This window comes from Festucalex cinctus, chromosome 14 (genome assembly GCF_051991245.1).
Source record: "Festucalex cinctus isolate MCC-2025b chromosome 14, RoL_Fcin_1.0, whole genome shotgun sequence".
Taxonomy (NCBI): Eukaryota; Metazoa; Chordata; class Actinopteri; order Syngnathiformes; family Syngnathidae; genus Festucalex; species Festucalex cinctus.
This window is the reverse complement of record NC_135424.1, coordinates 10568348-10596103: the sequence shown is the minus strand read 5'-3', so window position 1 is coordinate 10596103 and position 27756 is coordinate 10568348. Positions and strand designations below refer to the sequence as shown.

Genomic DNA, 27756 nt, shown 5'->3' with positions numbered 1-27756 from the left:
AGCTCTCCTGTCTCTCTCGCATACTAAACAACAGTTCATGTTATAAAGGGCTTTGTTGTGTGGACTGTATCTACAGTAGGCCTATCGCTCTTCATCAAATTTCATTGTTTCTTGTGAGCTCAAGAGTCCATAGTTGACTGCAACATCTCAATGTTGGCAATATTTTAAATGTGCACTTCAGACACCTAAAATACTGAAGCTACAGTGACTTTCAGTCACTCTGTATATGTAATGTGTGTGAGCACTTCCGTCGTTAGTTTGTTGAAAAGCGAAGAACTGGTGGTTATAATTTCAGGCCGTTTCGCGCTATGAAATCCATCCCTTTCAGCATTGGATGGATGCTTGTCCTTATCAGACCAAGCTTTCCGTAACCTCCACCAATTATCTACAGATCCCACATCCTTCGCCTGACAGCACCTCATCAGCCCACGATGGCATAATGATGCAGCGAGACATGTCATTACTCGTCGGAATGGTCACATTTCAGGTTTATACTGTAGAATCTTAGGGAGCCATATCAGGATTTCTCTAGATTGACTATTGCTGTTACTGCTGCTGCTTTCAGTCTTTGCATGAAAGAAACAGCTGTGATAACAATGAAGACTAAAGTATAAGTATCAATCATTTGGTTCCCAATGTACCAAAATATTCACGCATTAGAGATGTTATCCAGACCAAAGTTTAGAGAGACACATTTTTCCTCTATTTAAAAATTATAAAATGGTGCTGTATTTGGAATAGAAAGATTGGAAAGTGTACATACTGTACATGTGTACTATACATTAACTCTGTAACCTATTCCTATAACATGTTCTATATTTCACCAGAGAGACCATAAAGGTGAAGTGCTGCAAGCCTTCAACCCCACTGGAAAAAATAGAGTGGAAGATAAAATATTTGTGAGTCTGTGTCAAAGAGAATAAAGTTGGAGAGATAATTTGCAAGTAGCAATGAGAGTAACGCTGGATCATAACTTTAAAATTATGATGTTTAGTTCTTAAGGCATATTCATTACTCCTTAGGGGTCATTTTTGTGTTGTTTTTTTTGTGTTAGTGTAATAGTGTTCTACACAGGGTAACCAGATGTTGCTGTTTGACTGAGACAGTGTCGTTTTGACCCTTTGGTCCCGGGTCCCGCCGGATTTAAAAAAAAAAAAAAAGCAGGGGAAAGAAAGCAGCAACCTGGCCTTGCAGGAAGCAAGTTAATGTATACCCCTTCTAATGTCAAAACTGTTATATGTATGTCATTCTTGCTGTCAACGTCTTAACGTCAAGTTGACGCAGCAAATAGACACATGCATTCGCACGCACACGCACACTGTTGGTGTTCAGCCGAGCAGAATGTCATCATTTCCTTTTGGCTACTTGATAAATGCTGCAACGCTGAAGTTTCTCTTGGCTGGATGGAGCGATGGAAGGCGGGAAAAAAATGACAAAACAATAATAATGATGATTATACCTTTACAGCTGGGACTTGGGAGCTGTCATTTTGCTACACTGTGAGCAAATGCATTGGTAATCACAGACAGATGTTTAATAAAACCTTGGGACACATGCTCTGTGGTTTGTGGCATGTTGGAGGAAGGTTTGGATATAAGTTTTAAAATGTATCATAAGGCTCCGAGTGTATTATAATTAGAATTATTGGTCAATCTGTGAATGATTGTGTAGATTTGCATTGTTAGAACAACAAAATGTGTCCGGCGCTGGCAAATGGGTACTCATGTGCGACAAAAAAATCCAAATTGAGATATCGATATATTCAAATTCAGCACTTAATTCCCCTTAAAATTGTATATAATACATGGACGTACCTCAAAAATTGACAAAGTATCCCAGGCGTAGAGAACCTTGCTCCTCGATCGCCACTGTTCTGCCTGTCTTCCATCTCTCCCTCCACCAACACACATGATTCAATGAACATGATCGTTATTAGGCTTCTACAGAGCTTGCTGATCATTTGAGTCAGCTGTGTTGGAGGAGGGAGAAAGCGAAAACAAGCAGGACAGTCATTCTAGATCAGTGGTTCTTAATAAAATCCCAAATATGACTCACTGTCTCACTAACATCTGTAAATTGATCATTACAGGTGCTGTGATTGGCTAGCAACCAGTCCACGCTGTACCCTGTCACCCAAAGTCAGCTGGGATTGTATTATACAATGGATGGATGTTAACCAAACCTATTGACCGTAGTCCTTTCAAAGGACAGTTAAAAAAAATATATATAATTATTATAACATTTAATTATAATAGTAACAGGCTGTATGCGTATATCATGGCGTTCAGATTCAGCAGTGGAAGACCACATAAATTCTTAAAAATATATAAACCACTATTGATGTAGTTGCAAAGTACTCAGCATTTACATTTAACTGTTAAGTCTCCTTACTGTGTGATTTAATTGTACTAAAAAGAACTGCATACAGTGTATAGAACCTACCATTTTATTTTATAGTCTGTATAGTCAGAAGCAGATTGTTTTTTCATTGTAAATCCCCCTGGATTACAGTATATGAGATATATGGACATAAAAATAAGAGCACACATGGATAGATATTTGAGGTACAGTTGCTGGGCCAACTGTTTTCATTCAAACAGTACCCACAGCCAATCATGTCCATGCAGTCAGTTCTGTTTGCTGTACGTCAGTAAATACGAGTGAGGCAAACTGTGGACAACAGCGACCCCTGTTGATGAAAGTGCAAAGTAGCAGACAATGCCCAGCTGGAACAAGGTCACAAATAGATCATGAGAGAGGTAAACTATAGTCTTATTTTACCGATACACAAATGCATAAGAATGAATATTACTATGTAAAAATTATAAACACATGGATATAAACCATCGTATGTGACTATAGTAAATACACAAGTTTCATAACCACATTTGCATAGATTTCTGTGTTGCTCAAAACAAAAAAATAAATAGTCATACCAAACATATCGAATTACATGAAGCTTTTCTTTTCTTTTTTAATAACGTCATTTAAGTTGAATGCAGGTTTCCCATTTAATTCAACATGTTTTAACCACATCGAATATATGTAAACATAGGTATCAACTTTAAGCATTGGTGTACTGTACTTAAAGGTAATGTGAACTTTCACGTGAACCTGATTCACTTATAGAAAATGTGAAATATCAAATTAATACTATGCTTTACAGTATACATGAGTAATTAATGTGGTTCTTAAAATAACCAATCAATACAGTTTATTTATGACATTTTTGGCAAAAGTTCAACTTTCTCTTTTTATTTATTTATTTATTTATTTTACCACATACTCTTATTGACATTAACAACTTTGAACATTGATAATTACAGGATGCAACACATTGGATTAGCTCTAGTAACTCTCTTAAAATCATGCAAGAAAATCAGTGAGTTGTAAGACTTTTTTTTTTTTTAATTTACATTAGACTTGTAGAAATACTGTATTTTGTTTTTTACATAATTAGACAAATGCTGCTCCCTGCTGGCAGCAAAAACAACACACTAGTACTGCATGATTTTCAAAGCCGCTTCGACTGTATTATTTGCCACGGCTGATTCAATCACAATGACGCATTCATTTAAAGAAAACAAAGAATATCATAACATATGTTGACGAGAGATACCCGGGAAAAGAATTTCGTACTATGCAAAATACTGCTCCAGGTGAGGCTCGAACTCACAACCTCGGCATTGCTCTACAGTGTACTGTCATATAAGTACCGCGCGCTAACCGATTGCGCCACTGGAGCTCGGCTAAGTGAGCTAGCAGATACGTTTATAACCTCTAACTACATCACGACGTGAATCGTCATTGATAGTGGCGTAATGTGTTACCATGGTAAGACCATGATGAGCCAAACAACATGTCCACGTAATAGGGTAAAACGTGTTTAAAAGTACATATTTACGCCTACGTTTTTGTCTTGTGTCTAACCCGGAAGTCCCGCCTTACTGTGACGTTAGTAAGGTTGACGTAACTTTTCTTTCCGGGCTCGTCAACTACTGCTGCATTCGGGGATGGTCGGAAATCGGAGACATTCGAGTTGTTTTTAACCTGTTCCAACCTGAAAAGCGTTCGAGGCAAAAATAAACAACCAAAATTGTGTTTAGCGATAAATAGTTTTTTTTTTTTTTTTTTTTGGTCCTCAAAATTCATGCTGACCTCCAGCAAACTTGCCTTCTCGCAATTTTGCTTCATTTATTGTTTTTATCTTGTTTCATAAGCATTTCATACAGTTCAGTAGTTCACCGTATAATTTCATGCAGGGAGATAGCGGCATACTGTCACGTACATCGTGTAGTTAGGTGAAGTTGTGTAGAATATTTGTAAATGAAAGCGATCTAATTTTATACTCGAGTAAATTGTGTTTTATCATTCACGGTCTGTGTTTCCAAAAGGGGTCGCCATTGTACAGTTACGTCACATTGTATTATTATTATTATTATTATTATTATTATTATTATTATTATTATTATTATTATTATTATTATTATTATTATTATTATTATTATTGTTATTATTATTGTTATTATTGTTATTATTATTATATTTACATTTAACAATAATACAAAACAGTATAACAGCCAGTGGGAGACAAATACGCGTTCAAAGAAACTTAAAAACAAAAATATATCATAAAGCTCACATAAATAAAAAGTTTTTCTTGCTTTCTTGTTTGTGGAGTGTCCAATAGATTTAATATATTGTTTTGCTTCATTTTCAAACATGGAAAAAAAAATAGGTCTCTTGTTAACATATCGACATTTGTGTAAATGACATTTAGCCAATGTTAGAACAAGATTGATGAGATAAAATGCCTTTTTATCCCAGATGGATAATTATTAAAGCCAAACACTCTATTTTCAAAACAGAGAGAAAGCTGCTGTTCTATAATAATGAAACATAATTATACATGTCTTTCCAAAACATTTCAGAAAACGGGCAATCTCAAAACAAATGAAACATACTGTATCTTCCGGAGAATCTTCACAGAAAAATGAGCACACTGTCTTTTGTGTTATGTATCTGATGTTTATTCTATTTATTTAATTATGTATTTATTCGCCTACTTTTTTTTTTTACTTGTATACAAAAAAACTTGTAAAATGTTTGCTTTGTTTCTGTTTTCTTATCTTATTCTTTACTGCATGACCGATTTCTGTTTCATGTACAGCACTTTGTATATTATGGACACTTTTGGGCTTCCATAGTCAGCAGGGCTCACGGGAATCTAATCCAATCAATTACTTTGTTTGGCAGGGTAAACAGATGTTAGGATTATTATAATTACATAGGCATGTAAAAGTGTAAATAATTGGATGTAAACATGCAAAGACACCACCTTCATGGTTTCTGCTGAGATTACTATCTTTATTCTGATTCTGATCGATTCTACAATGTCACATAAAGCTGATGTGACGCGTGGTAAAAGCCAAACTTTGCCAGGGTGTTTACTTTCTTGACCTGGTTTTCCCATCTCTGTGACGGTGACAAAGGTTTGATAAAGGTAACAGAGGTCACATAGTTCTAGGCAGAAATTTGAGAACAAAAGTCCGGTTCGGTGGGTTCCTTGGGATCCTCATTACAGTTGGACGTGAGGATGGAGCAGGCGTCACAACTGCAGCTCAACGCCACGGGGTACTTGACCACGGGGTCCACGCCTGGAAGGCAGTCAGACAGCTCTAACTGTTGGTGGCGCACACGCGCATACATACACACTTGAGGCTCTTCGCTGGGGAAGGCGGAGAAGATAGGGTACTGCATGGAGGAGAACCAATGATACATTGTTAAAGTTATGCAGTTATCTTTGGAGGGGAACGTCAGGGAGCCTTACCTCAGTGGCACAGTATCCAGAGCAAATAGTCGTCTCCACAAACTGGCATGAGAGACATCCTTCTTTCTCCAGACTCACGTTTTTGCTGGTCAGGTGGCATCCTGGCAGCTTTTTGGATGCTAAACATGACGTCAACAGAGTTACACAATAACACACTCGCGGCTATTAATGGTAGGGTGACCTGCGAGTTTCACCAAGAGGGCCTCAAAAGTTGTTGTTTTTTTCTTCATTAGTCCACCCACAACCCTAAAATGCCTAAATCAGACTAATAAATATTGTATTAAATATAACCCATTTATTTAGTACTAGAAGTAGTCAGTCACCATAGGCTTATTAATAAGTTAGCCCAAAGGGCCACTAGTACTACATTGAGAAAGTCAGATGTCGGAGTATGTTCATTCTATTATATCAAATCAATAATGAAGTCGTCACAAACAAATAACAGTTTCTTGTCATATACTTTTCTCAAAGCATTAGAAATAACATTAACAAATGCATCATTCTATGTGTTTTGTTGTTGCAACTGCCTGATGATGTTTTGTTTTCTTTAAACTGATGGAATCAGCATGTTAACAGCAACTGTGCGACGTCAGGAATCTTTAATCTCTTACAACTGGTTAGAAGCCTGTCAGTTTCACCCGCATGTCGGTCAGCAGCTAATCAGATTCATCCATGTCAGTCATGTTTCAGCAAACTGTCAGAGTTAGCCGCATGTCTGGCCGCAGCATATCAGATTCATTCGCAGACTATAATAGTCAGACCAGAGAAGTTTGTTTTTTGCCAAATTATACCTCTGCTCACCTCCACGGGCCAAGTTAGTTCCACACCTCTTGATCCATGATACCTTCTCGTTATATTTGTAATTACTGTATATAAAAATAAGTGTCTGGGTCAACATTAGTCTCAAAATCATATCATATTCGGTTGATTTAAAAAAAATGTAAATGTAAGGTTTAAGTAATTATTTGATGGTGTATTTATTTTTTGTATTTGTATTACTATTTGTATTTTTTTATTTTTTTTATTTTTTTATTTATGTATTTATTTATTAAAGTCATCCATACAAGCCTGTAGTGAAAGTCATTTTTAAATACAGTATTTCAAATGAAAAATATGATTAGCTTATCAAACTGTAAGTGAATTTAGTTATTTAATAATAATCAAGCCAAAGTGAGATCTATTTATCCAGTACGGTGTAGTGTTCATATTTGAATGGGCCCAGGGCCACTTTATAGAGGAAATGTTGGACCCTAAAGAAAAAAGAACTCTCATGTTGCCCTATACAATGAAACAACACAATACAATACAACACAGCACTTAAATCCACCCAACAATAATAACACAAAACAAGACGACACCTGCAGGGTGCATCCACCAAACACCGTAGATGGCCAAAAATAAGGTCAGCATCTGATAGGCCATGACTCCACAGACCTAAACAGCAAACAAGACCACATTGTAACAAATATCACCCACATAATCTACAAAACAAGCCATCCAATTTTGGCAGTTTATCCTAATTCGGGTCACGGATGAGATGGAGCAGAATGTACATCCTGGACTGACTTAACAGTGTGTAATAGTTAATCACTTAACCTGTCATAAGATGCTTACTGGAAAAAAAAAATCAATTGATAGTCAGCGCTGGTGAATGCTAGTAAGAAAAAAAGCAAAAAGATTTTCACGGCATCATGAATGCAAAGACATGCACAGAGTATGAAACACGCATGGCTTACCTGTATGTGTCCTGTGCATTTGGTGGTGACTTGCTCCTTTTTTATAAGCTCTGGAGCACCTGCCTTTTTGCCTTGGCTTAATGCCCTATTGACCATGTTTTGTGCATGCACGTTTGTGTGCGCATGTTCACGTACATGTGTCCGACAAGTAACCTCTTTGGATTGTTTTTGTCAAACAAGAGCCAGGTTTAGGTAAGATAAATTAAATGGTCTACCCTTCTAGAATGATGTGCGTAGGATCAATGTATGGTTAGATGTTGTGTTCGATATATTAGGGGGAAAAACAACAACAACAAAACATTGCTAGGTTATCTACCTTTGGATTGATGGTAGCCTACAGCAAGTGAGACAGAGAAAGAAAGTCCATCATTGTCATGTCATACAGAAACAAACAAGAAAGGTCAATCTACTCCTGAGTGGGATTTAGTCACCTGACAGCCTTTGCTCAGATGGCAACATAGATCTGCTTTCATTGAATATCGGAAGGCTTGCTTCTTTGGGATTTAATGTGGATTACAGTAATGGGATAGATGGACCATGTGTATGATCACTTAATTCCTTTTCCCCCCAAGCATCATTTGATATCTTTTTCCACTTTCCATCTCACAGCTCTTTCGCACCTTCCCCACTCTCTTCCATTTTGTCATCCAACACAAGGCCTTTTTCCATCCATAATCCATCCATTTCCTTCCGCTTATCTGGAAGGGAGCAGTAACCTGAGCAGGGAAGTCCAGATTTCCCTTTTCGCAGCCACTTCGTCCAACTCTTCTAAAGGGATTGCAAGATTTTCCCAGGCCAGCCAAGTGACTCTCTAGCACTGATCCGAATATATGACTGGATAGCCGATAGCCCATGCACGCCTGTGCAAGCCAAGGATGGGGTAACCTTGGAGATGCTCAACCCCCTTGTGTTGAGCCTGAACCGATGGTCTGAGGGCTGCATTTTAGCTACGCCTTTTTTCTTGTCTACCTGTTCATGGATACAAGTGTTTACGAGCGATAAGAAAAGCAGCCCAGATCCGATTTGTGTACTTTTCCTGAACTCCAAAGAAAGAAAGAAAAAGATGAGCAATATCTTGCTTCTCGTGGACCAGGGCAATGGGCTGAGATCATGAGATTCGAGGATGTGCAACTTCGGGGAGATTGACCCATTGTATTGAACATATGTGAGGGCTGCATTTTAGAGAGCGTTTCATTTCTTGTCCACCTGTTTTATAGGTGCGATTCATCGCGAATGATAAGAAACATAGTCCGAATCCGATCTTTGTATTTTTGCTGAACTCCAGAGACAAAAGGAAATAGATAAGCAAAATATTCTACTCTTTTGTGTTTTTTGAGTGACTTCCTTCTTTGAAGAAAAAAATGAACACACACTGTGTAAGGTAAAGTTGTAGGTTATCCTTGGGGGCTTTGCCCCAGACAATTAATTGTAATTTTAATAACTAGCCAACAATCTCTCTAACAATAGTCGAACTTCAACACCATTTTGACTCGTGACGTAAGCTTGGAATTGTCAATACAATGATTGTTTTGACTTTTTCCTCATATTTCCCCAGTGACTGAGTGGCGACCAATCCAGGGTGTAGTCTGCTTCTTGCCCGAATTCAGCTCGGATAAACTGAGGTTCCAAATCCCATAGAAAATGTACAGTTGGGAAACGAGTTTATTAAAAGTTCAATGGGTTATGTCTTTTTTTTTTAATACTAATTAATAAGTGACATTTGTTATTATTATTATTATTACTTTTTTTGCAACACTAAATACTGTTGTAACGAAAGCATGATTGAATTTGCATCGGTTTGAGTTTTGTGTGACAGAGAGAGTACTTGAAATCCAGTAACAACACGGGCCTCAGGGTCACGTGATCCATTGGCCGCACAGACTTTGCAGCGCGCTGCATTGCACGCCGACGTAATCCCCCACAAACGCCTGCAGAGTTGTAGTTTCCAATAAAAGGGTCCTCACAGCGCCTGGGCGCGTGTTAAGCTTGAGGAATTCCTATTACTTTTGGAAGATTTGTTTTCTAAGATTGGGATATCTTTAATGGTTTCAAACGGAAATGGTAACTTGTCAGGAGTGATTCCGGTTCGATGGGAAGGTTTTGAACCGCTCTCTAGAAAGTGACCATTGTTGTAATCAGGTCGGGGCTGTTATTATTTCTTCTTGCAGACCTTCTTAACTTCCCACAGCTTCGCAGCAAGAACAGGGCGCATCTATTTTGATTGTCATGAAAGAAATGTCAAGGTAAGTCAAATTATGAAGTCTTATCTCCTAGCAGTGCGCATTTTATTCGCGTTAGCAGTCCCAAAAAAGAATAGGCTAAAAGCTAGCGTTAGCATAGCTAACTGTCATAACAAGGCCCGTAGCCATCGATTGTTGGACAGGCCGTTACACCGTGGTTTGTCTAACTATTGTTTAAATGAGACGACGCGGTAAAGCATTTTCACTTGAAAACTAACTTGGAAAAAAATGTGAACTGTTGGAATCTGTCTGAAATGTGGTTAATGTGGAAATGTGGTTCCACCGTAACAGGAAGCTAACGTTTATGCTCATGCTAAATTAGCCCGCTCTCGTTCCAACCTGTTAGCGAGCTCTTTGCTAACGCTCGTTCGCCCCAAAAACGAGTTCTGAATTGTAAATTTGAATTTTTCAGCATCCTTGGTATGGGAAGCGTGATATTTGCATGTATCGTTAAGGATACTACATATTATTTTGGCACTGATAGCGGCTTCACCGTAAAGTTTGCTGCAACTTGGCGAAATTGTAAATAACACTAAATATATCTGAAAGTAGACTGCGAGTTTAATCAGCTTTGCTTGTTTCACGGGTCTGATAGTTTACGTGTGTCATCTCATATTATATGTGTCATGTAAAAAAGTTTTATGATAGGCAATGGATATTCTTGCCGTGACCGGCAACTCTCCTGCTCGTGTTATTTTGCCGTGAACGGCTCTGATTGGTCAATCGCCGGACCGAGTCATGCACTGGCGGTGGTTCCTGCCTCGTTTCACACCCCTGTTCTGTCTTTCCACTAAATTTTTAATTTTGTTTTGACACCGAAAATATGCTGTTATTGGCATTACCAGCCTAACCCCCGGAGCATAAACTGTTAGTTTTATCGGCATTGCTGGTCTAATCATAACCTTCAAAGCAGTGTTGTCAGGCAATAGGACATACAGTACTTTATGTATTTTTAAATGCAGCAATCTTGTCTTCTACCAGTACTTATTTTGGAAATGTGGAAAATTAAAAAAAAAAATCAATTCATCAATAAACATGTGAAACAAAATGGCTCGTTTACAAATCCTGACTGGCAAGAAATTGTAGTTAAAAAAAACAAACAAACATATGAAACAAAATGGTTCATTTACAAATGACTAACTGGATGCAAGAAATTGTAAACATAAACAAGAAGAAAAAAAGTGTGCGGAGCGGTATTTGAACCCGCGATGCAAAGGAATAAAGCAGCACCTTTGTGGCTACTGATCTGCCTACTACACCACGAACTGGTACACATTCACTGGCGCAGAATTTGTACTTGTTGTTCTCGCGCATTTCACGGCAAAATAATACTAGCTCATATGCCACTTTACTTTTCAAGTACATCAACACCTTTGAAAATATGGAGCCTTAGAATGACAGACATTCTTTTTCTTTTTTGTATTTTTTGTATTCTAATAAAATCAATTGTTTCCTATTACGTACTTTGCAGCAATATGCCGGGAGGGCAGCAGCCACAGAAACACTATGGCATTACATCTGCTATTAGCCTTGCACCTCCAAGAGAAATAGACCAACAGTACACCAAGAAGCTCTGCGATGCTATGAAGCCATTTGGAGTGTTTGAAGATGAAGAGGAATTAAATCACAGGTAAGTGTATGCATTTTATTTACATCTCTATTTGTATGATTGGATCAGTTGCGTTCATTTTGTTTTTGAGTTGCTGGTCTATGCAATTAAATCAGAGGGGAAAATTGGATCCAAAGTATTTAATGTGACTCATCATCTTACTCTCTTTTCAGACTTGCTGTTCTGGGAAAATTGAATAACTTTGTGAAAGAATGGATCGCAGAGATCAGCGAATTAAAGGTAGGTTGGATGACTAAAGCCCACTGTACACGGGACGATGCAATGTGGCGCAACCAATGTATTAGTTTGTGTAGTATGTGTGGTTCTGCCACTAGCTTTGTTAGTTGCCAATCAACTGCAACTAGATTAGCTTTCATACCATATACCGGATCGTAAGTAAATGATGTTGTGTTGCTCTTTTGATTTAATGTGGGTTGTCTTTAAAAAAAGAAAAAACAAAGGTGCCAAGTTGGCCTCAAGGACAACAGAAGTACCCCAAGGGCCGGTTTTAAAAATAGTTTACCAGTGATTGTTTACCAGTGATGACTTACTAAAAAGAATTACATCCAAAGAAGAATGTTTACATTTATTTATTTAAACTCAACATGCTATACTTTTCATCTGTACCAAATATTGACAGTTATCATATCACACTGTCAGAATATATTACCGGCCCATACCTATTACCTACCGATAAGAATACCAGCGGTCGCATCTTTTTGTTTGTCGTCTGTAAGTTTGTGAAGGTACGGTAATTGGTCTGTAATTTGTTTGAGATTGTCCAGTTAAGTCTGGTTCAGTGATGTCGCTCAGTGTACAGTGGGCTTAATGTGCTCGAGAAACGTTTTTGCTGTTAGAGGGAAATTAATTTCTGTTGTCTTTTCAACAGAACCTTCCACCCTCAGCTATAAGCAGCGTTGGGGGCAAAATATTTACATTTGGTTCATACCGTCTTGGAGTGCACACGAAAGGTATGTCAAGTCGCACACATTATAGCACGCTTAGTCTTCACTTTTTTTTTCTTTTTTTTTTCTTTTGGTATGCTTTGAGGAATCAGTGTGAAAGCAGTCATCATTGGCTCATTGAACAGACGAATGTACAACTGGCTTTTTTTTTTTTTTTTTTTTTTAAACACAGAAGGAAAAAGATAAAGCTTAAAAAAATGTATGCCATAGGCATTGGTATAAATGAAATGTGAAGGGAAAAAAAGTTTAATTTATGTTCTGGGGCTGGTTTGCTACATCTGTAGTTAAGGTAAATACCATTTCAATGTGTTAAGAATCTTCTATAGATTTGCATTTTACATTTAACTCCTCAGTATGTGATTTCACAGTGCATTCACATTGTAGCTGACATTTAAAATTAAGATTTTGGACTAAGAAGAGCAAGTTTATGTACAACGTCAAGGTGTACATAAACATGCGCTTCCCAGTTCTAGCAACTTCCACGTTTTCAACTTTGTCAACTGAAGATATCACCTGTGCTGAGGAAATGGGTAACGACCAATCATGGTGTAGTTTGCTAACCAAACCCAGAAAACAGGTGAGTCGTGATTGGTTGTTACCTATTTCCTCAGCACAAGTGATGTCATCTTTAGTTGGCAGCAAGTAGAAAAATGTTTTTTGTTTGTTTTGTTTTTTTAAGACAAAATATTATCTTCTTACTGTTGAAAAGGGCTCAATGAGTCAAATATACCTTGAACAAATTACTTGTAATAAAATGGCACTGATCAAAGATTGGTGCTTATTGCAGGAGCTGATATTGATGCCCTGTGTGTGGCTCCTCGTCATGTAGAAAGGAGTGACTTTTTTCAATCTTTCTTTGAGAAATTTAAGCAGCATGAAGAGATCAAGGACCTGAGGGTAAGTCGTGCTGAATTTTGTCTTTGACAAATGTTGTCAGTTTGCTCATATTCCGCAAATGTACAAGTCCCATCAGGCTTAACCCTTATGTTTGTTTGTCATATGGTACTTAGTGCTAGCCTAGTAACACAATTGCCTTAAGTAATGTTTGAATGTTTCGGAAACAAGAAAAAACAATAAATTTTAAAAAAAAGTTTGCCAGTTGATTCAACCTTTTGCGATTAACTCGCCCTCGATGCCTTAGAATCGACACACACAATTTTCATTAAGCACATTTTTTTCTTCTTTTTTTTCTTTTCAAGAGAACAGTAAAAACATCCTTTGCTGCACAAATTATATATCCGGGGTTAGGGCTGGGCGGTATAAACGATTTATTCAATATAAGGTATACATTTTGCTGAAGGTAGAGATTTTGACTCGACCGTCATACAGCGGTAGTGCATGTTATTATATGGCGCATGTTGTTGACGTCATCGTATCTGTGTCTCGGCTTTACGCACTATTCACGCTCAGTGTAACAATGGCATCAAGCGCCGAATCCACAGAACCGGAGTAATTGTTTAAAAAAAAAAAAACGTTACGTCAATTATTTGGCCATGGTTCGGATTTGAAGTCGGACAGCGAACAGAAACATGTAATTTGCAAGATTTGCCATGCGACCATTCCTACTATCAAAGGTAAGCAATTTGTTTTATCATCTTGGAAGAAAACATGTTATACCGAGTTTGAGGACACCTCATTGAGGAGAGTTAGCGCATGCGGTCATCGATCGGTCAATCCTCGAATACGGGAAAGAAGACAAATGTTTGCGCCATCTAACAATTTAGGTCATATTGTGACTGAATCAATTTGTGATAATGGCTTTCTTGTCGTTTCTTTAAGGCTGTCGAGGATGCTTTTGTTCCTGTTATAAAATTCAAATTTGATGGAATAGAGGTAAGTTACTTAAAGACTAAAGGAGAACAGAATTTGAACAAATTTGTGTTGGTCATAGAACCATAAATGCAATTCTGTGTTTGAAGCCACAAAAACTTTGCATTTTAGAAGTGTTACATGTGGGTGATTTAAAATAAAAATTAAAAAAAATTGTTATGTTTTTGTACTAGGTATTAATACCCTTTTGTTTTTAACTCTTCTGTTTCTTATCAGATTGACCTGCTTTTTGCCAGACTGGCGTTACAATCCATTCCAGACAACCTAGACCTCCGGGGGGATTCCATCCTAAGAAATCTAGACATTCGTTGTATTCGAAGTCTTAATGGTAAACCACATGAATATGTTTGTCCATTAACCTTATTAACCTTTGTCGTTGGCTAAATTCTGATGTATCGTAGAATCCCGTGGAGAACCCTTAAATATATTGCATGTACTATATTGCACCAAAAATGAAAGAATACTGTATTGACATGCGTCAACAGACAGATACAGCCTCAGTTATAGCATAAAAAGAAAGCCAATGTCAAAATTTTTGTTAAGCACATCTAGCCCTGGCAGGAAAGTCAAGATGCGCCTTTTTTTTTATGCTGACTGCACGGGCACCTGTCTATGAAACTAGGGCCCTCTGTCTGTCTCTCTCTTTGCTTCTCTCTTGTTCTCTGTCTGCCTTTCTCTGTCGCTCTCTGCATCTGTCTCCTCTCTTTCTATCTGATGTAGCAGCTATTAAAAGAATGTTATTATGGGGATCTGCTGCCCCCTATACTGAACTATTTCTTTTATCTTTTGTGATTACAGGTTGTCGAGTGACTGATGAAATACTGTACTTAGTGCCAAACAAAGAAAACTTCAGGTTGACCTTGCGAGCCATCAAACTTTGGGCAAAACGTAAGATTGGATTGGCTGGTTGGCTGTGGAATCTTGATTCGTATGCCAGCTTCTTTGCCATATTTTTACTCCAATGCATGCATGTGAACATGTTAAGTGTACATTTTGTCTATTGCAGAGCTGACCACTTGAATACTGTATTAGTAGTAGTGATAGACTGCTATGCTTTTTTCAGGGCCGATTCTGATACCAGTTAGTAGTCAAGGAGGCCGAGAACAGATTTTTGAAGGCGATATTCATTTGTAGAAAAAAAAAAAAAGAGCGGGAAAACTGGCGCCAAACTTTTGAATAAAAACTCCCAAACACTTGACTTTGTTTAAATGCCTTTAAGCACATGTTTATTAAACAGCTCTTGTGATTTCCAACATGTCAAAAGTTTTCTTTACTTAGAAAATAGACTAAAACTTTGTTTCAAATTCTAACAAAAAGTGCAGGGAGCTCACAGGCTCAGCAGCATATCTTATTAGGTGAAATGAAAGCATAATCAATTAAATATTCCTTTAAAGTTTACTGCAGTAAATGCAGTCTTCCAAAAAATACAAAGATGTAAAATGTTGATTTTTCACTTTTAACTTATCTTTGTTTTAAAGTTGCAAAACAATAAAGTGCATCCACAACACAGCTACTTACCAGCAAAGAAATTAAAATCTCATCAACACCACTGTGTTAGGATGGGTCTTCTATTCGTTGCATTTAATGGGTCTTGCGTCGTTCTTGTGTGTTCCATATGCAGCTGCCATCTCCGCCACATCCGCAAAAGTAATGAAACAGCCATTGATTACTCTAAAATTTCCCAAGACCGGACTTGAACTTTGCAATGGTTTCTTTTAATTTCTGCACCAGTTTATCATGTGACACACACACACGTGCACTCACTTACTTGGTAGATGTATCAAATATCTCTGTCAATATTAGCAGATTTAGCAAATTAGTACCGGTAGCTAGTGGGGTGTTAGCCTACGAGCAAACCGCTCCCCGTTGTCAACTAACAAGAGAGGCGGCTTCATTTATATAGCACATAAGTCACAAGGTTACTCGGTGTGCCTTACACCAGTGATTCCCAACCTTCCTTGAGCGAAGGTGCCTATTTTAAGTTTGATAAATCTCATGGCATACCACCAAACAAAATTGTCAAATAAAGTGGTCAAACATGTCAATATATTTTCTGGCATTGAATAATAGAACATTGCATCTATTTGTTCTGTCGGTCGCTAAATTGCTGGGATAGACAACAATGAATGAATGATGAACAATGATACATTATTTGTTATATATAATAATAATAATAATAAATATAATAACTTTCTAACCGATCTAGTTGTATTTTATAATCTCCCGCAACCAGGTATGTATTACAATTTCGGTAAAGTCTGTAACCTTGATTTACCGTTGTAAGATATCTGCTCAATGGATTGTCTGCATTCGGCAATGGTTTAACTTTTTCTCCTCTCACCAATGCGTGTGAGAGGAGAGCAGAGCAACATGCAGCGTTCACTGCTCATTGGCTGTTGCCCTCTGTGGGGTCAGTGCTGGAGAGAGTACAAGTCACAGACTCATAGGAGACAGGTGGCACGCTCCATCCATCAGAGCCAAAAAAAAAAAAAGCCAGTTTATCAAAGCCAAACAAAGCCAGTTTGTAATTTATCTGTCAGGAAAAAAAAAAAAAAAAGACAGATGCCAATAATAGACAAAATCATCATAATCGGCCAGTCCGAATCTGTCTAATACTAAATTAGTAGTTTTAATTTACAATTTATACAACAGGTCGTGGGATCTATTCCAACATGCTGGGCTTTCTGGGTGGAGTGTCATGGGCCATGCTTGTAGCAAGGACTTGCCAACTCTATCCTAATGCTGTTGCTGCCACCCTCGTCCACAAGTTCTTCTTGGTTTTCTCCAAATGGTAAGATTATTGTTGTTTCCATTTGCTTAGCGCTGTTCCAACTTGCTGAAACAAATGTACCAATGTTAATTTATTGTGCCTGCCAGTCGGAGGAGTTCTACAAAGCTCTACATTTCATGACATTAACACTTCTGTTTTTGTCTGTCAAAATATGTCACGTGATGTTGAACTTGTCTTCATTTGATGGCAATATTTCATAACTCCTCATGTAGTTACTGTATATATTTTGCATTGACAATTTAACAGATACAATGCTTATATATATATATATATATATATATATATATATATATATATATATATATATATATATATATATATATATATATGTATGTGCGTGTGTGCATATACAGTATCTCACAAAAGTGAGTAGACTGCTCACATTTCTGCAGCTATTATATATTTTCATAAAGAAATGACACAGTCCAAATTGGTCTGTTACTACTTGCATATGAGACAGCAGGGGGGCACGCTGACTGATCCAGCCACTGTAGCCATTGGATTCTGATTTCGAGTGCAGTGTGACCCATGTTGCCATCGTGGAGCCAGTGAATAGGGAAACTTCATGCTCAAGCGAGTTAAGGCAGTGTTGGAAAATAATGGTGGCCACACAAAATATTGACACTTTGGGCATTTTCACATCAGGGCGTGCTTTTTTTTCTTTTCTTTTTTTTTGTCAGCCATTTTTTCAGTGTTTTACCATGAAAAACTACTATGATACCGCATGTGCGCATATTTGTGTATTATGTATATGTGTATATATTATTTATTTATTTATTTATTTTGCAGGGAGTGGCCAAACCCTGTCCTCTTGAAACAACCTGAGGACAGTAATCTGAACCTACCTGTATGGGATCCGAGAGTAAGTATAATTCATGAATGGTGTTGCCACTTGTTTGAGCTTGGATCTCGTTGCGCAGCGCAGGCTTGCGAGGGTGCGCGCACATAGCGAGCGTTGCTTTTTCGGCAAGCTTGCTTCAGTGTTGCAACTGAAGCGACTATCAATGGCATATGTAAATATTGCTGTGCATACCCCCGTTCCTGATTGGTGGACTGATTCCGCGGACGTGTTAGGAGTTTTGATTCCTGTGCTGGATTTCCCCCAGAAAACTTGCTAAACCTGGTGGTCAGGGATGGATCGACAAAATTCTGTCAGAGATAATTGTTGGGTGGGGTGTGGGTTAAAGTATGATGCATTACATGCCTGAATTATACACCATAGTCGTTGAAGTGGGGGGGTATCGTTCAAAATTATTATTTGAGGCGGGGGTGGGGCTTAGCCATGTGGGGAGTGGGGTGGTGGGTGGGTGTCTGGCAAGGAAAGCTTGGTGGGCCCCGAGGCTAAATAAAACGCTACGGGAAAGCCTGCTGTGTCTTGTCTGCATATACAAATTCAGCTGTGCGAGCCTATGCTCCTGATTGGTAGACTGGTTTCAACACTCATTTCTGGTTGGCTGCTGTCCTCGAGCAACAGTTTTGAATGTTTGCAAACAGCAACAGAAATCTGTTGGAACATAACTTTTTTTAAAGCCTGTATCTTATTGAGCGGCGCAGGTTTGCGAGGGTGCCCGCACGTAGTGAGTGGTGCTTTTTTGCAAGCTTTGGTTCCATATTGTAAAATGTTGCAAAGACACTTGACAGATACTCTCAAACTGACTGAGTTGTCACCAGATAAATGTAAAACACTATGCATATACCACCATTGGTGTTGATTATACCCTACCATCAGCTTCCCCAGACTTCCCAATTCACTTGTTGATTACTTGATCTCTGCTTTACTTTTTTTCCCTTCTTTAGGTGAACCCATCTGACAGGTATCACCTTATGCCAATCATCACCCCAGCCTACCCCCAGCAAAACTCCACATACAATGTCTCCACATCAACACGAACCATTATGAGCGAGGAGTTTAAATATGGTATCCACAGTGACAATTCATAACAGTCTCATATAATCTTCATTTTAATACATTATGTAATCCTTGTTTGTCATTCACTTCTTATACGATCAGGTCTCAGCGTCACAGATGAGATCCTTCAGGGAAAAGCTGAATGGCCAAAGCTCTTTGAGCCGCCCAACTTCTTTCAGAAATACAAGTAAGTGTTGAGTTAGAACTAGGGTCTTCATTGAAAAATTAAAGCTGCGCAGTGCAAGAAATACATAAGGAGTTAAACTGTTGGGCACATTTGTCCATTGAGCAGCGTTAACCCATTAAGGCCTAAAGTGCCTGTCAAAACATGTCTTAAAAACCTATGGGTGTTTTTTGAGTCACCCCAAAAACCGAGTGCTCCCGGCTGAATGGGTTAAAGCATCATGTCCTGAACATCACAAATTATAGCATGCATTTTTAATTTTTTCACCAACTTAGTGTCAAAATGAATACATAAACAATTACCTCTGAACTAGAATTGAGCTAATAAAATAGTTGATTTTCATGTTGGTAAAATGTCAGTTTTGCTGTATGTAATGTGTAAATTGCATAAGAACAGCATTGAGGCCGCTGAGGCGTTTTCATCTGAGCTCTACATGTTGTGATTTGTTCCACAGACATTACATCGTGTTGACAGCCAGTGCATCCACAGAAGAAAATCATTTAGAATGGTGAGTACAATTTGTGCACATTAAAACTTCAGTGTACACCTTGAAATAACGTGAATTTACAAATTATATTATATGCCATTTGCAGTCAAATCTGATTACTGAAGTCTAGCACAAATTGGAAGGCTGATATTTCTTGATTTCGTGTCCAAGAGGCTCTATTTACTCAATTACAGTTGGGGGGTGGCCTTCATTCTTTGAACACATTTTTAGAAAAATATCAAAAACATTTGTACAGTAAAACCCCATCCATTGCAAATTCTGGGTTTGCAGTGCCATTATTTTGCGTTGTTAATTTTGTATTTTCACCATTTGCATTTGTGTTGTTTTCCAAGAAAATCCCTATATCTAGTGATTTAACCAATCAGAGCGGCACTATCATTTTGTTAGCCGCTGACTTGCGGTTGAGTTCTGTCAGTAGTAGGTATGCAACAATAGCAATACGATATCACGATATGAAGTTCACAATACGATATCAGGATGATGGCAATATTAAAAAAAAAAAAAAAGGTCACGATATTGAACATAAAATGAGCTCATATTAAGACAAACGCACAATATTGTGCTTTTGTACATAACAGCAATGCACATAACATACAATCTCTCATAACACTTAATATTGAGGCACTTACTTGCTAATGCATGCACACATCGAGTTCCCCCACATATTGACTCGATTCACAAGCATATTACGTTTCCCCTTCATATGATGATTAGTGTGGATTTTAAACATAGAAGGGTCAAAACATGCCGTATGAAAAGTAAAGGGCACTAAATAACTAGCCAGCCACCAGAGGGTGCTGGAACTGCACAAATGAAAATCAACCTGACCTTTTTTAATGGATGTGCTGCTTTCAACATCGCGTGACATGACGATGACGGTATTGTAGCAGTTTTAATATTGTAATATCACGATGTTGCCGTTCTCATTACATCCCTAGTCAGTAGACACAGCGCACTGCTAACCTTGCTGATCATTTCCGTGTTTTTCCTTCCAATGTGGAATGTAATGTTAGCAATTCCAGTTCTCCTGCAATCAATCACACTTTAAATTTTCGGTTCCCAATCCCCATTATGGTGCTTCATCTGCCAACCTGAAGGACTTGCTGAGACCAATGAAGAAGCGCTTACACGTGGGTGGGTGCACCCGGCACTGATCACAAGTGTGGCCTACGTTTGTTAAACTAAATGAAGAGCCAACTCAGTGCAACACTTATAAGTTTATATTGTACAAATGAGGTGGCATGACGTGTATAATTTAACAGAGTGCCGTGTCTGACGATCCGAATAAAATTTTTTCCTGTGTTAGGTCCTCACAGTACCTCATTCCTGAATCTGATTCAATAAAAGCAAACTTTGTTCTCCTGCAGGATTGGACTCGTTGAGTCAAAAATTCGAGTTTTGGTGGGAAACCTGGAGAGGAATGAATATATTACTTTGGCACACGTCAATCCCCAGTCCTTTCCCGGGTCCAAAGAAAACCGGAATGAGTGAGTTCTTTTATTTATGTATTTATTTATTTTTAATTTTTATTTTTTGTTTGTTTGTTTATTTTAAATTCCTCCACCTCCACCCCCTAAATGACGTCTATTTTTCAACAAATGTCTTGCAGGAATGACTTTGTGTCTATGTGGTTCATTGGGATCATTTTCAAGAAGGTGGAGAATGCAGAGAGCGTGAACATTGACCTTACATACGACATCCAGTCATTCACAGACACTGGTTGGTAGTCAGTCTCACAAACATAACTTGTTTGCGTCAACTTGGCCTCTGTCTTGAAATCCACAACTGTTCACTTTAATTGTGGATGGCAATGGTGAAGCCTTAACAGGTTCCGATATTGAGAGTTTTTGAGGGGCTCCCCAGTCCCCTCCCTTGCCATACTGGCCTTGATACTTAAATAGGCCTAGATAGAAATAATGACGCATGTAGCCCTGTGGAGGAATTTTGACCCACTCTCCACAGAATTATTTCAACTCTCATTTTTTTTGTCTTATTTTTTGTAACGGCATAAACTGTCTAATGGGCAGTAGACAAGACAAGTACTTTTTTTTTTTTTTTTTTTTTGTCGTCAGGAGTGGTTTTTGCCGTGCAGCTCCGTGCCATTTTTGCTCAATGACCAGTGAGTCATGGACAGTAACTTCAACTGAGGCCTTGCAGTAATCTGAATGGGGTGGCATTGTTTTCAGGAAGTAGTTTTAGTTAGGCAATCATTCCTGTGAAGGTGTATCACTGTTCCCCATTTTCTCCCATTTGTGCATGACTGCTGTGACCATGGTTTGCCCAAGTCCCAAGGATTTTTCCTCTACAGTTATTCTTGAATTTGTTTGACTAGCCTTCTTCACTTAATCTAACAAGTATAATTTAAGTGATTTTTGTGTGAGGGAAAAAAATAAATCTGGTTGCTATCTGGACTTTGAAATTGAACTCAGTTTTTCCAACAAAAACGTAACCATTTAACTCATGATTTAACAAAGGGGAGCAATTATTATAGGACCTGAAAGTTTAAAGTTGTATACAGCACTCAGGCCTCATCTGTAAGCTTCCAAAACATTTATTTTCCACTGTCCCGATTAGCTTGCAAACTTTGAAGCCTGTCATGAATTAGCCTTCCCGTGACCTAAAAATGTTGCCCTTGTTTTCTCCAGTGTACAGACAAGCCAACAACATCAACATGCTGAAAGATGGAATGAAGATAGAAGCGACTCATGTGAAAAAGAAGCAGCTCCATCAGTACCTTCCTGCTGAATTGGTGCAGAAGAAAAAGAGGGTGAGCATTTTTTTTTCATTATTTTTTTTAGACAAGGTGTCATCTTCCATTCTTAGTTGCTCACTCACTTAATTGCCAAATCCAGAGCATAGGAGAATTGAATCGCAGCTCGAATGGAGGGAGCTCGAAGAGGATCTCTCTGGACAGCAGTCACCTGGACAGCTCAAGAGACACGGATTCGGGGACCCCCTTCAGCTCCCCCACCAGCAAACCCTCCAAGCTTACATCTGACACAGAGGACGGGTAACGAAACAAAAAATCGTTATCTTTGTATTTGTGTAAGTTCCTTTTTTTTTTTTCATTGCCTTCAACATGTGCTTGCTCCTTTTTTCTTCTGTAGTGTCAGCCCTCCCAAGCAGCTTTGTCTTGAGGTTTCCCCTGCAACCAGCTCGGCACCGGCTACCAAAGACCAGGCCATGTCCATTCCTGTTTTTGATTCTAGTGAGTCTTAATTTCTAATTAAGTATATCTTATTTCCTGGTGAATATAAATGATGAAAATATGATATAGTCGACACATTTATCTAAATAAACCCGTGTTCATCATTCAGAGCCAGCAGACAAAGCAAAGGCTCCTCCTCTTGAAGCTAGTAGCTCAGTTTCCACAGCACTAAGTGGGAATGTGATGCCCAATGCTGCAAGCAGCCCCAAAGAGGAGCCAGACAACCTGGAGGACTCTGTCAATGGAGCAGCCAAGAGACCGCACTCTCCTGTGCAGGAAGATACGGCCAAGAGGCACACAGAGGTAAGGCGACCTGAGGATGTGTGTTGGGATTTGGTGTTTTGAGCTTACCTTTTATTGTTGTTTCTTCTGTAGCAGGCTGCGCCCAAGGATGATTCTACATTCAAGGAACCATTTCCACCATCGTCAGACGCTCCTCGAGAAAAACAGATGGTAGATTTTTACTCGTTTGCTTTTGTTTTCACCCAGCAGATTTAACGTTATGGTTTTGCCTTTTCACAATTAGATTCCTCCCTCAGAATCGAAGGCTAAGCCCATTCCAACCATAGATACGCCAAGAACACAGGTGACGCCTGCTCTCTGGAGAGTTTGATTTTTATAAAGCACATGAGCATATGAGCTAAATATAGTTGTCTCTCCCATCAGAGGCTTCCCAGCATGGAGTTGCCCGACGCATCCTCACCGCTGCCAGCCAGCAACAGCTGTCGGGTCGTCAAAAATTCCATTAAACTTGCCCTCAACCGCCACAAGTGAGTTTTAGATGACCGTTCAGTATTGGGTGCAAGAAAAAGAAAAGAAAAAGAAAACTCTTCATAATGTTTGGCAACTCCACTAATGTCTCGTCTCTTTGAATGATTTTCAGCATCACACCTCCCAAGGCCCCAGTATTTGAGACCACCCTAACCCCTGAGGCGCCTCCGGCCAGTCAAGAAAGGGGCATGCTCATTCCTGTCATCGGTTCCAGTGAGTTTTTCGACCTCATCGCTACTTAACACTGAATCTGTAAATACAGTGTTGCCTCGTTTATCATGGGGGTTACGCTCCAGAAAAGTACTCATAAATGAAGTCCGCGAAGTTGACTTTGACTTTTTTTTTTTTTTTTCCCCCCCCTTTCAAATGTACCAGGTTTCAACCTTTTGGTGACAATGCAATGTGGGATTCTATTTAAGGTGCCATGAAGTACCAGCAGCGTGCTTAAGAGTATTTCCAAACACAACTATGTTGAAAGAAGGGGGATTTGGGGGACATTAGCTGTTTTTCATGGTCTCCATTTTTGTGAAACAAAGATTAAGTTGAATCTGCTAGTTCATGAATTAACATTACTGCCTTTGTGTGTATATTTTCCTCTATAGAACAAGTGTCATCCAAACTCCCGACCCACCCGGTCGGCAGCTCCATCCCAACGTTAGTGAGCCGAGTAGCAGACCCTCTGAATGGAGCAGCCTCCAAGCGAGCCCATTCGCCCTCCATGGAAGAGCAGGCCAAGAGGCTGAAAGAAACGGAGAAGGCCAGAATCCACATAGCGTGAACTCCCAAATAGCATCTGGATTCATGAATGCACACAGGTGGGGGCTTTGTAGTGAGTCAGGTCCAACACACAGGTTGACTTCACACATTCAGATGGGCCAGTTTTGGCGGTCACGTTGAGGGACAGGCACCTCACCTCCAGATCTCCAGCGGTTCCCGAAAAACCAGAAAATAGGTGATTTGGTCAACGTGAGATTGTCAAGCACTCGGCAGCCAGAGTGCTTTTTACACAACACTCAAGTGAGATCTCAGACAGCAGCAGTTGTTTTCCCTTTTTTAACAAATATCTCCTATTTTCCTTCTCTTACTTTGACTTATGTTTTAAAACAAAAATACCCCAGTCATTTGTCGACCTTCACCACACAGCTGATTTATGTTTATTTCCTTTGTCCCAAACAGAAATGTGTACAGTAAATGTTGATGTACATAACGTTTTTGTCTTAAGAAAAAAAGCTAAGATCACTGTTAAGTCTTTTGATGCTTCTATAGTTTTATCTAAAAAGAAAAAAGAAAAAAAAATGTTTTTTTTTTTTTCCTCTTTGTGGCTTGTTCAAAAGTTGGTTCCGCCCCTGTTGAGTTTTCGGGGTTGGGGGGGGGAGTACTGTAGTTTAGATAAAGCAGCAGTGATTTATTTGAAGGTTTATTTGGATTTGACAGAAATCCCAACCATAGTTCTTTGGACCACAAGAACAACAGAAAAGGATTCCAGGTTTGTATCAGTCTTTTAAGTGTGCAATTGTTGTTTTCCAAAAAACGGGCCCAGCAGTGCTTTTCAAAGTGCTTTGTTACGGATAAGTAACAGTCGGGAAAATCAAGCTTTCAGAAGTGACGAAATTGTTCACCTCTGGGAGTAGCCAGTTTGTCATTTGCCACCAACTGAACAAAAAGTTGCTTATTTAATTTTATTTTTTTTTGTATGGTTTTCTTCAACCTGAGGGTTGATGGTGCGCAAAACAAAGCGACTGTGTTGCTGATAACGCTGCACTGCACTCCGTAACCATCCTGGCAGGCCTTTAGGGCATTCGGAGGCACACAACCGCTTCATAGCGCCCCAATCTGGAGCTACCTTTTGACTTCCCTGCCAGTGAAGCAAAGGTTTGTGGTGCTTGGTGAAAACTGGTTCAAAGCTTTGCGATTTGTTGTGCTAGATTTGTGTGTGTGTGGGGGTGTGTGTGCGCATGTGTGTGGTTGACTGTGCGTGCACGTGCGTGTATGCTTGCATATATGGTTGTTTTGGAGAGAGACAAAATTCCCTTTGTTTTGGGTAATAACCCTTTGCGCCTCCTGTGGAGGTTCTTAAGGCATCAGGAGACTTTTCTTTTTTTTTCTTCTTTTTTTTTTTCTCCTCCCCTCCCCTGTCCAACACCCCATCACAATCTTACACTGGGTGGATTACAGCACAAAAGGTGATGTGAACAACTTGTGCTGCTGCATTTGTAAACCAACAAGGAGCCTTCTTCCTCAGAGCAAGCACTGCTTTTGACACTGGCTCTTTTTCCAGCATCAGTCTCATTCCCCAAAATGTACAGGTTTTTTTCCCCTCCCCCCAAAAATATCACATGCTTCATTAATGGGGTTTTTCTTAAGAATTAATTTATATTTGCATATTTGTATCATTTGATTTTTTTTTTTTAAATACAATTCATATTAGGTAGGTATTTTTGAACAAAAAATCCTGCACCACTCTGTTTCAGACAACTGTTTTTGCTGTTCAGAAACATTTAACAAAAAAAGGTCATTTAGATGTTTGTTTCTAAAATGTATTGAAAGGGTATTTTTGTATGTGTTACCGCGTCATTTAAATGAATCTGTACAACCATTAAACCCCGAAAATGATTCCAACGTCTCCGTCTTATTTGTTTTTAGGTGCCAAGCTTAAATGTTGTGAAAGTTGTTTTTAAAGTTTTTGTGGATATGGATATATCTCTTTGGTAACAGTGTAGGAAAGTATGCAGTCCAGTTTCGCAATTTGCAACATTTGAATCTATCACTAGGTGGAGATAATGCACAAGAATACTTCCGTTTTGCTAGTGGAGTTGATATAATTTCTTTTTTAATCTAAAAAACGATAATGCTATATAAAAGGAAGACAAATTCAATACAAGCCTGATTTGCACACTTATTGTAACTTCAACTTAATAATGGCGTTAATGGGAAGCTAACACAGTGTTTCTCAAATATGGAGTGGGGGACGCGATAATGCTATATAAAAGGAAGACAAATTCAATACAAGCCTGATTTGCACACTTATTGTAACTTCAACTTAATAATGGCGTTAATGGGAAGCTAACACAGTGTTTCTCAAATATGGAGTGGGGGACGCGATTCAATACAGGCAGGGCATGTGTGTGTCTGTGTGACCAATCCAATTTAAAATTGCAAATTTTCCTGTGGCATGCTCCCGAATTTTTTGAACATCATATGGACGTGTAAGAATCTTATTATTATTATTCGCACCTGAGTAAAGTTGGTTGATTTATTGATTAAAAAAAAATGAAATAAAAAAAAATGAAATTGGTGCAATTTGTTTCTCCCGTAATCACAATAGCTGAAATGTACGAAAATTGTTTCAGAAAGACGTTGCCTCTGTAACTTATGTTTTTTGTGTTTGTTATTAAAACACCACTTCGGTCACATTTTTTTTCCCGGACTGACAGATTGACGGACTGATGGCGGGCAAACGGATTGACAGACTGACGGATAGACGGACGCACTGATGGATAGACGGAGAGACGGGTAGACTGACGGACCGAGGCATTGACGGACGGACCGACGTATTGACGGACGGACCGACGGATTTGACGGGTAGACGACCGCCGGATTGACAAATGGACCGACGGATTGGCGAACGGACTGACGGGCCGACAGATTGACTGACGGGCCGACGGACTGACGTTCGTCAATCCGTCGGCCCGTTCGTCAGTCCGCTCGTCATCCGTCGGCCCGTCCGTCAATCCGTCGGTCCGTCAGTCCGTTTTAACGGTGGGTAGTATGGTTTCCTGAAATTGTTACAAAGATGGATTCATGAATTTATGGATAGAACCTGTAAAAACAGCAAAAAAAAAAAAATTTTTTTCTATTGATAGGGTTCTTACTTACCTGAGTCATAATAAATATATATATATATATAATTGGTTGGCAACCAGTCCAGGGTGTCCCCCGCCTACTGCCCAGAGCCAGCTGAGATAGGCGCCAGCAGCCCCCGCGACCCTTGTGAGGAATAAGCGGTCAAGAAAATGGATGGATGGATGGATATATATATATATATATATATATATATATATATATATATATATATATATATATATAATGTTAATTACGACTTCAGCAACATGACTAAATTACAATAGTTGCTTTTAACCTGGGGGGGTTGATTTTAGCAGTTCTAAACATGAACT

General features: G+C 38.9%; 2 protein-coding genes, 1 long non-coding RNA gene and 1 other non-coding gene across 10 annotated transcripts in view; 2 read left to right on the top strand and 2 right to left on the bottom strand.

Moving 5' to 3' along the window:
- Window positions 1–2943, top strand: part of LOC144001276 (uncharacterized) — a 150832-nt gene extending 147889 nt beyond the window's left edge. Inside the window, exon 3 of the long non-coding RNA XR_013278425.1 lies at window positions 2090–2943. This is a non-coding gene — a long non-coding RNA (uncharacterized LOC144001276). The remainder of the gene's footprint in view (window positions 1–2089) is intronic.
- A 708-nt stretch (window positions 2944–3651) lies between these two features.
- Window positions 3652–3745, bottom strand: trnai-uau (transfer RNA isoleucine (anticodon UAU)). The gene is made up of 2 exons: window positions 3708–3745; window positions 3652–3687 (listed from the first exon to the last, which is right to left on the bottom strand). It is a non-coding gene; the product is annotated as a tRNA-Ile (tRNA).
- Window positions 3746–5339: 1594 nt separating this feature from the next.
- LOC144000821 (gonadotropin subunit beta-2-like) lies at window positions 5340–7889 on the bottom strand. Of its 4 annotated transcripts, none has more exons than XM_077494472.1 (4): window positions 7883–7889; window positions 7189–7264; window positions 5831–5949; window positions 5340–5754 (listed from the first exon to the last, which is right to left on the bottom strand). In XM_077494472.1, exons 2-4 carry the CDS (start codon window positions 7250–7252, stop codon window positions 5524–5526), a joined length of 414 nt encoding a protein of 137 aa, XP_077350598.1. In that variant the 5' UTR covers window positions 7253–7264; window positions 7883–7889; the 3' UTR covers window positions 5340–5523. The 4 variants fall into 4 exon arrangements, with proteins under 4 accessions (XP_077350598.1, XP_077350595.1, XP_077350597.1 ...); XM_077494469.1 differs by lacking the exon at window positions 7883–7889 and adding an exon at window positions 7567–7677; XM_077494471.1 differs by lacking the exon at window positions 7883–7889 and adding an exon at window positions 7445–7465.
- A 1529-nt stretch (window positions 7890–9418) lies between these two features.
- papolg (poly(A) polymerase gamma) lies at window positions 9419–26195 on the top strand. 4 transcript variants are annotated; one of them, XM_077495249.1, is made up of 24 exons: window positions 9420–9809; window positions 11278–11436; window positions 11589–11655; window positions 12305–12386; window positions 13168–13277; window positions 14160–14213; window positions 14427–14538; window positions 15009–15098; window positions 16863–17001; window positions 17791–17863; window positions 18799–18919; window positions 19013–19097; window positions 19549–19602; window positions 20970–21089; window positions 21212–21321; window positions 22248–22369; window positions 22455–22612; window positions 22710–22810; window positions 22920–23113; window positions 23189–23263; window positions 23337–23396; window positions 23477–23580; window positions 23694–23794; window positions 24184–26195. In XM_077495249.1, exons 1-24 carry the CDS (start codon window positions 9793–9795, stop codon window positions 24357–24359), a joined length of 2484 nt encoding a protein of 827 aa, XP_077351375.1. In that variant the 5' UTR covers window positions 9420–9792; the 3' UTR covers window positions 24360–26195. The 4 variants fall into 4 exon arrangements, with proteins under 4 accessions (XP_077351377.1, XP_077351375.1, XP_077351376.1 ...); XM_077495248.1 differs by having other exon boundaries at window positions 9422–9809; window positions 23186–23263; XM_077495251.1 differs by lacking the exons at window positions 16863–17001; window positions 17791–17863; window positions 18799–18919; ... (11 more) ...; window positions 23694–23794; window positions 24184–26195 and adding an exon at window positions 15274–16841 and having other exon boundaries at window positions 9419–9809.
- Window positions 26196–27756: the final 1561 nt, after the last annotated feature.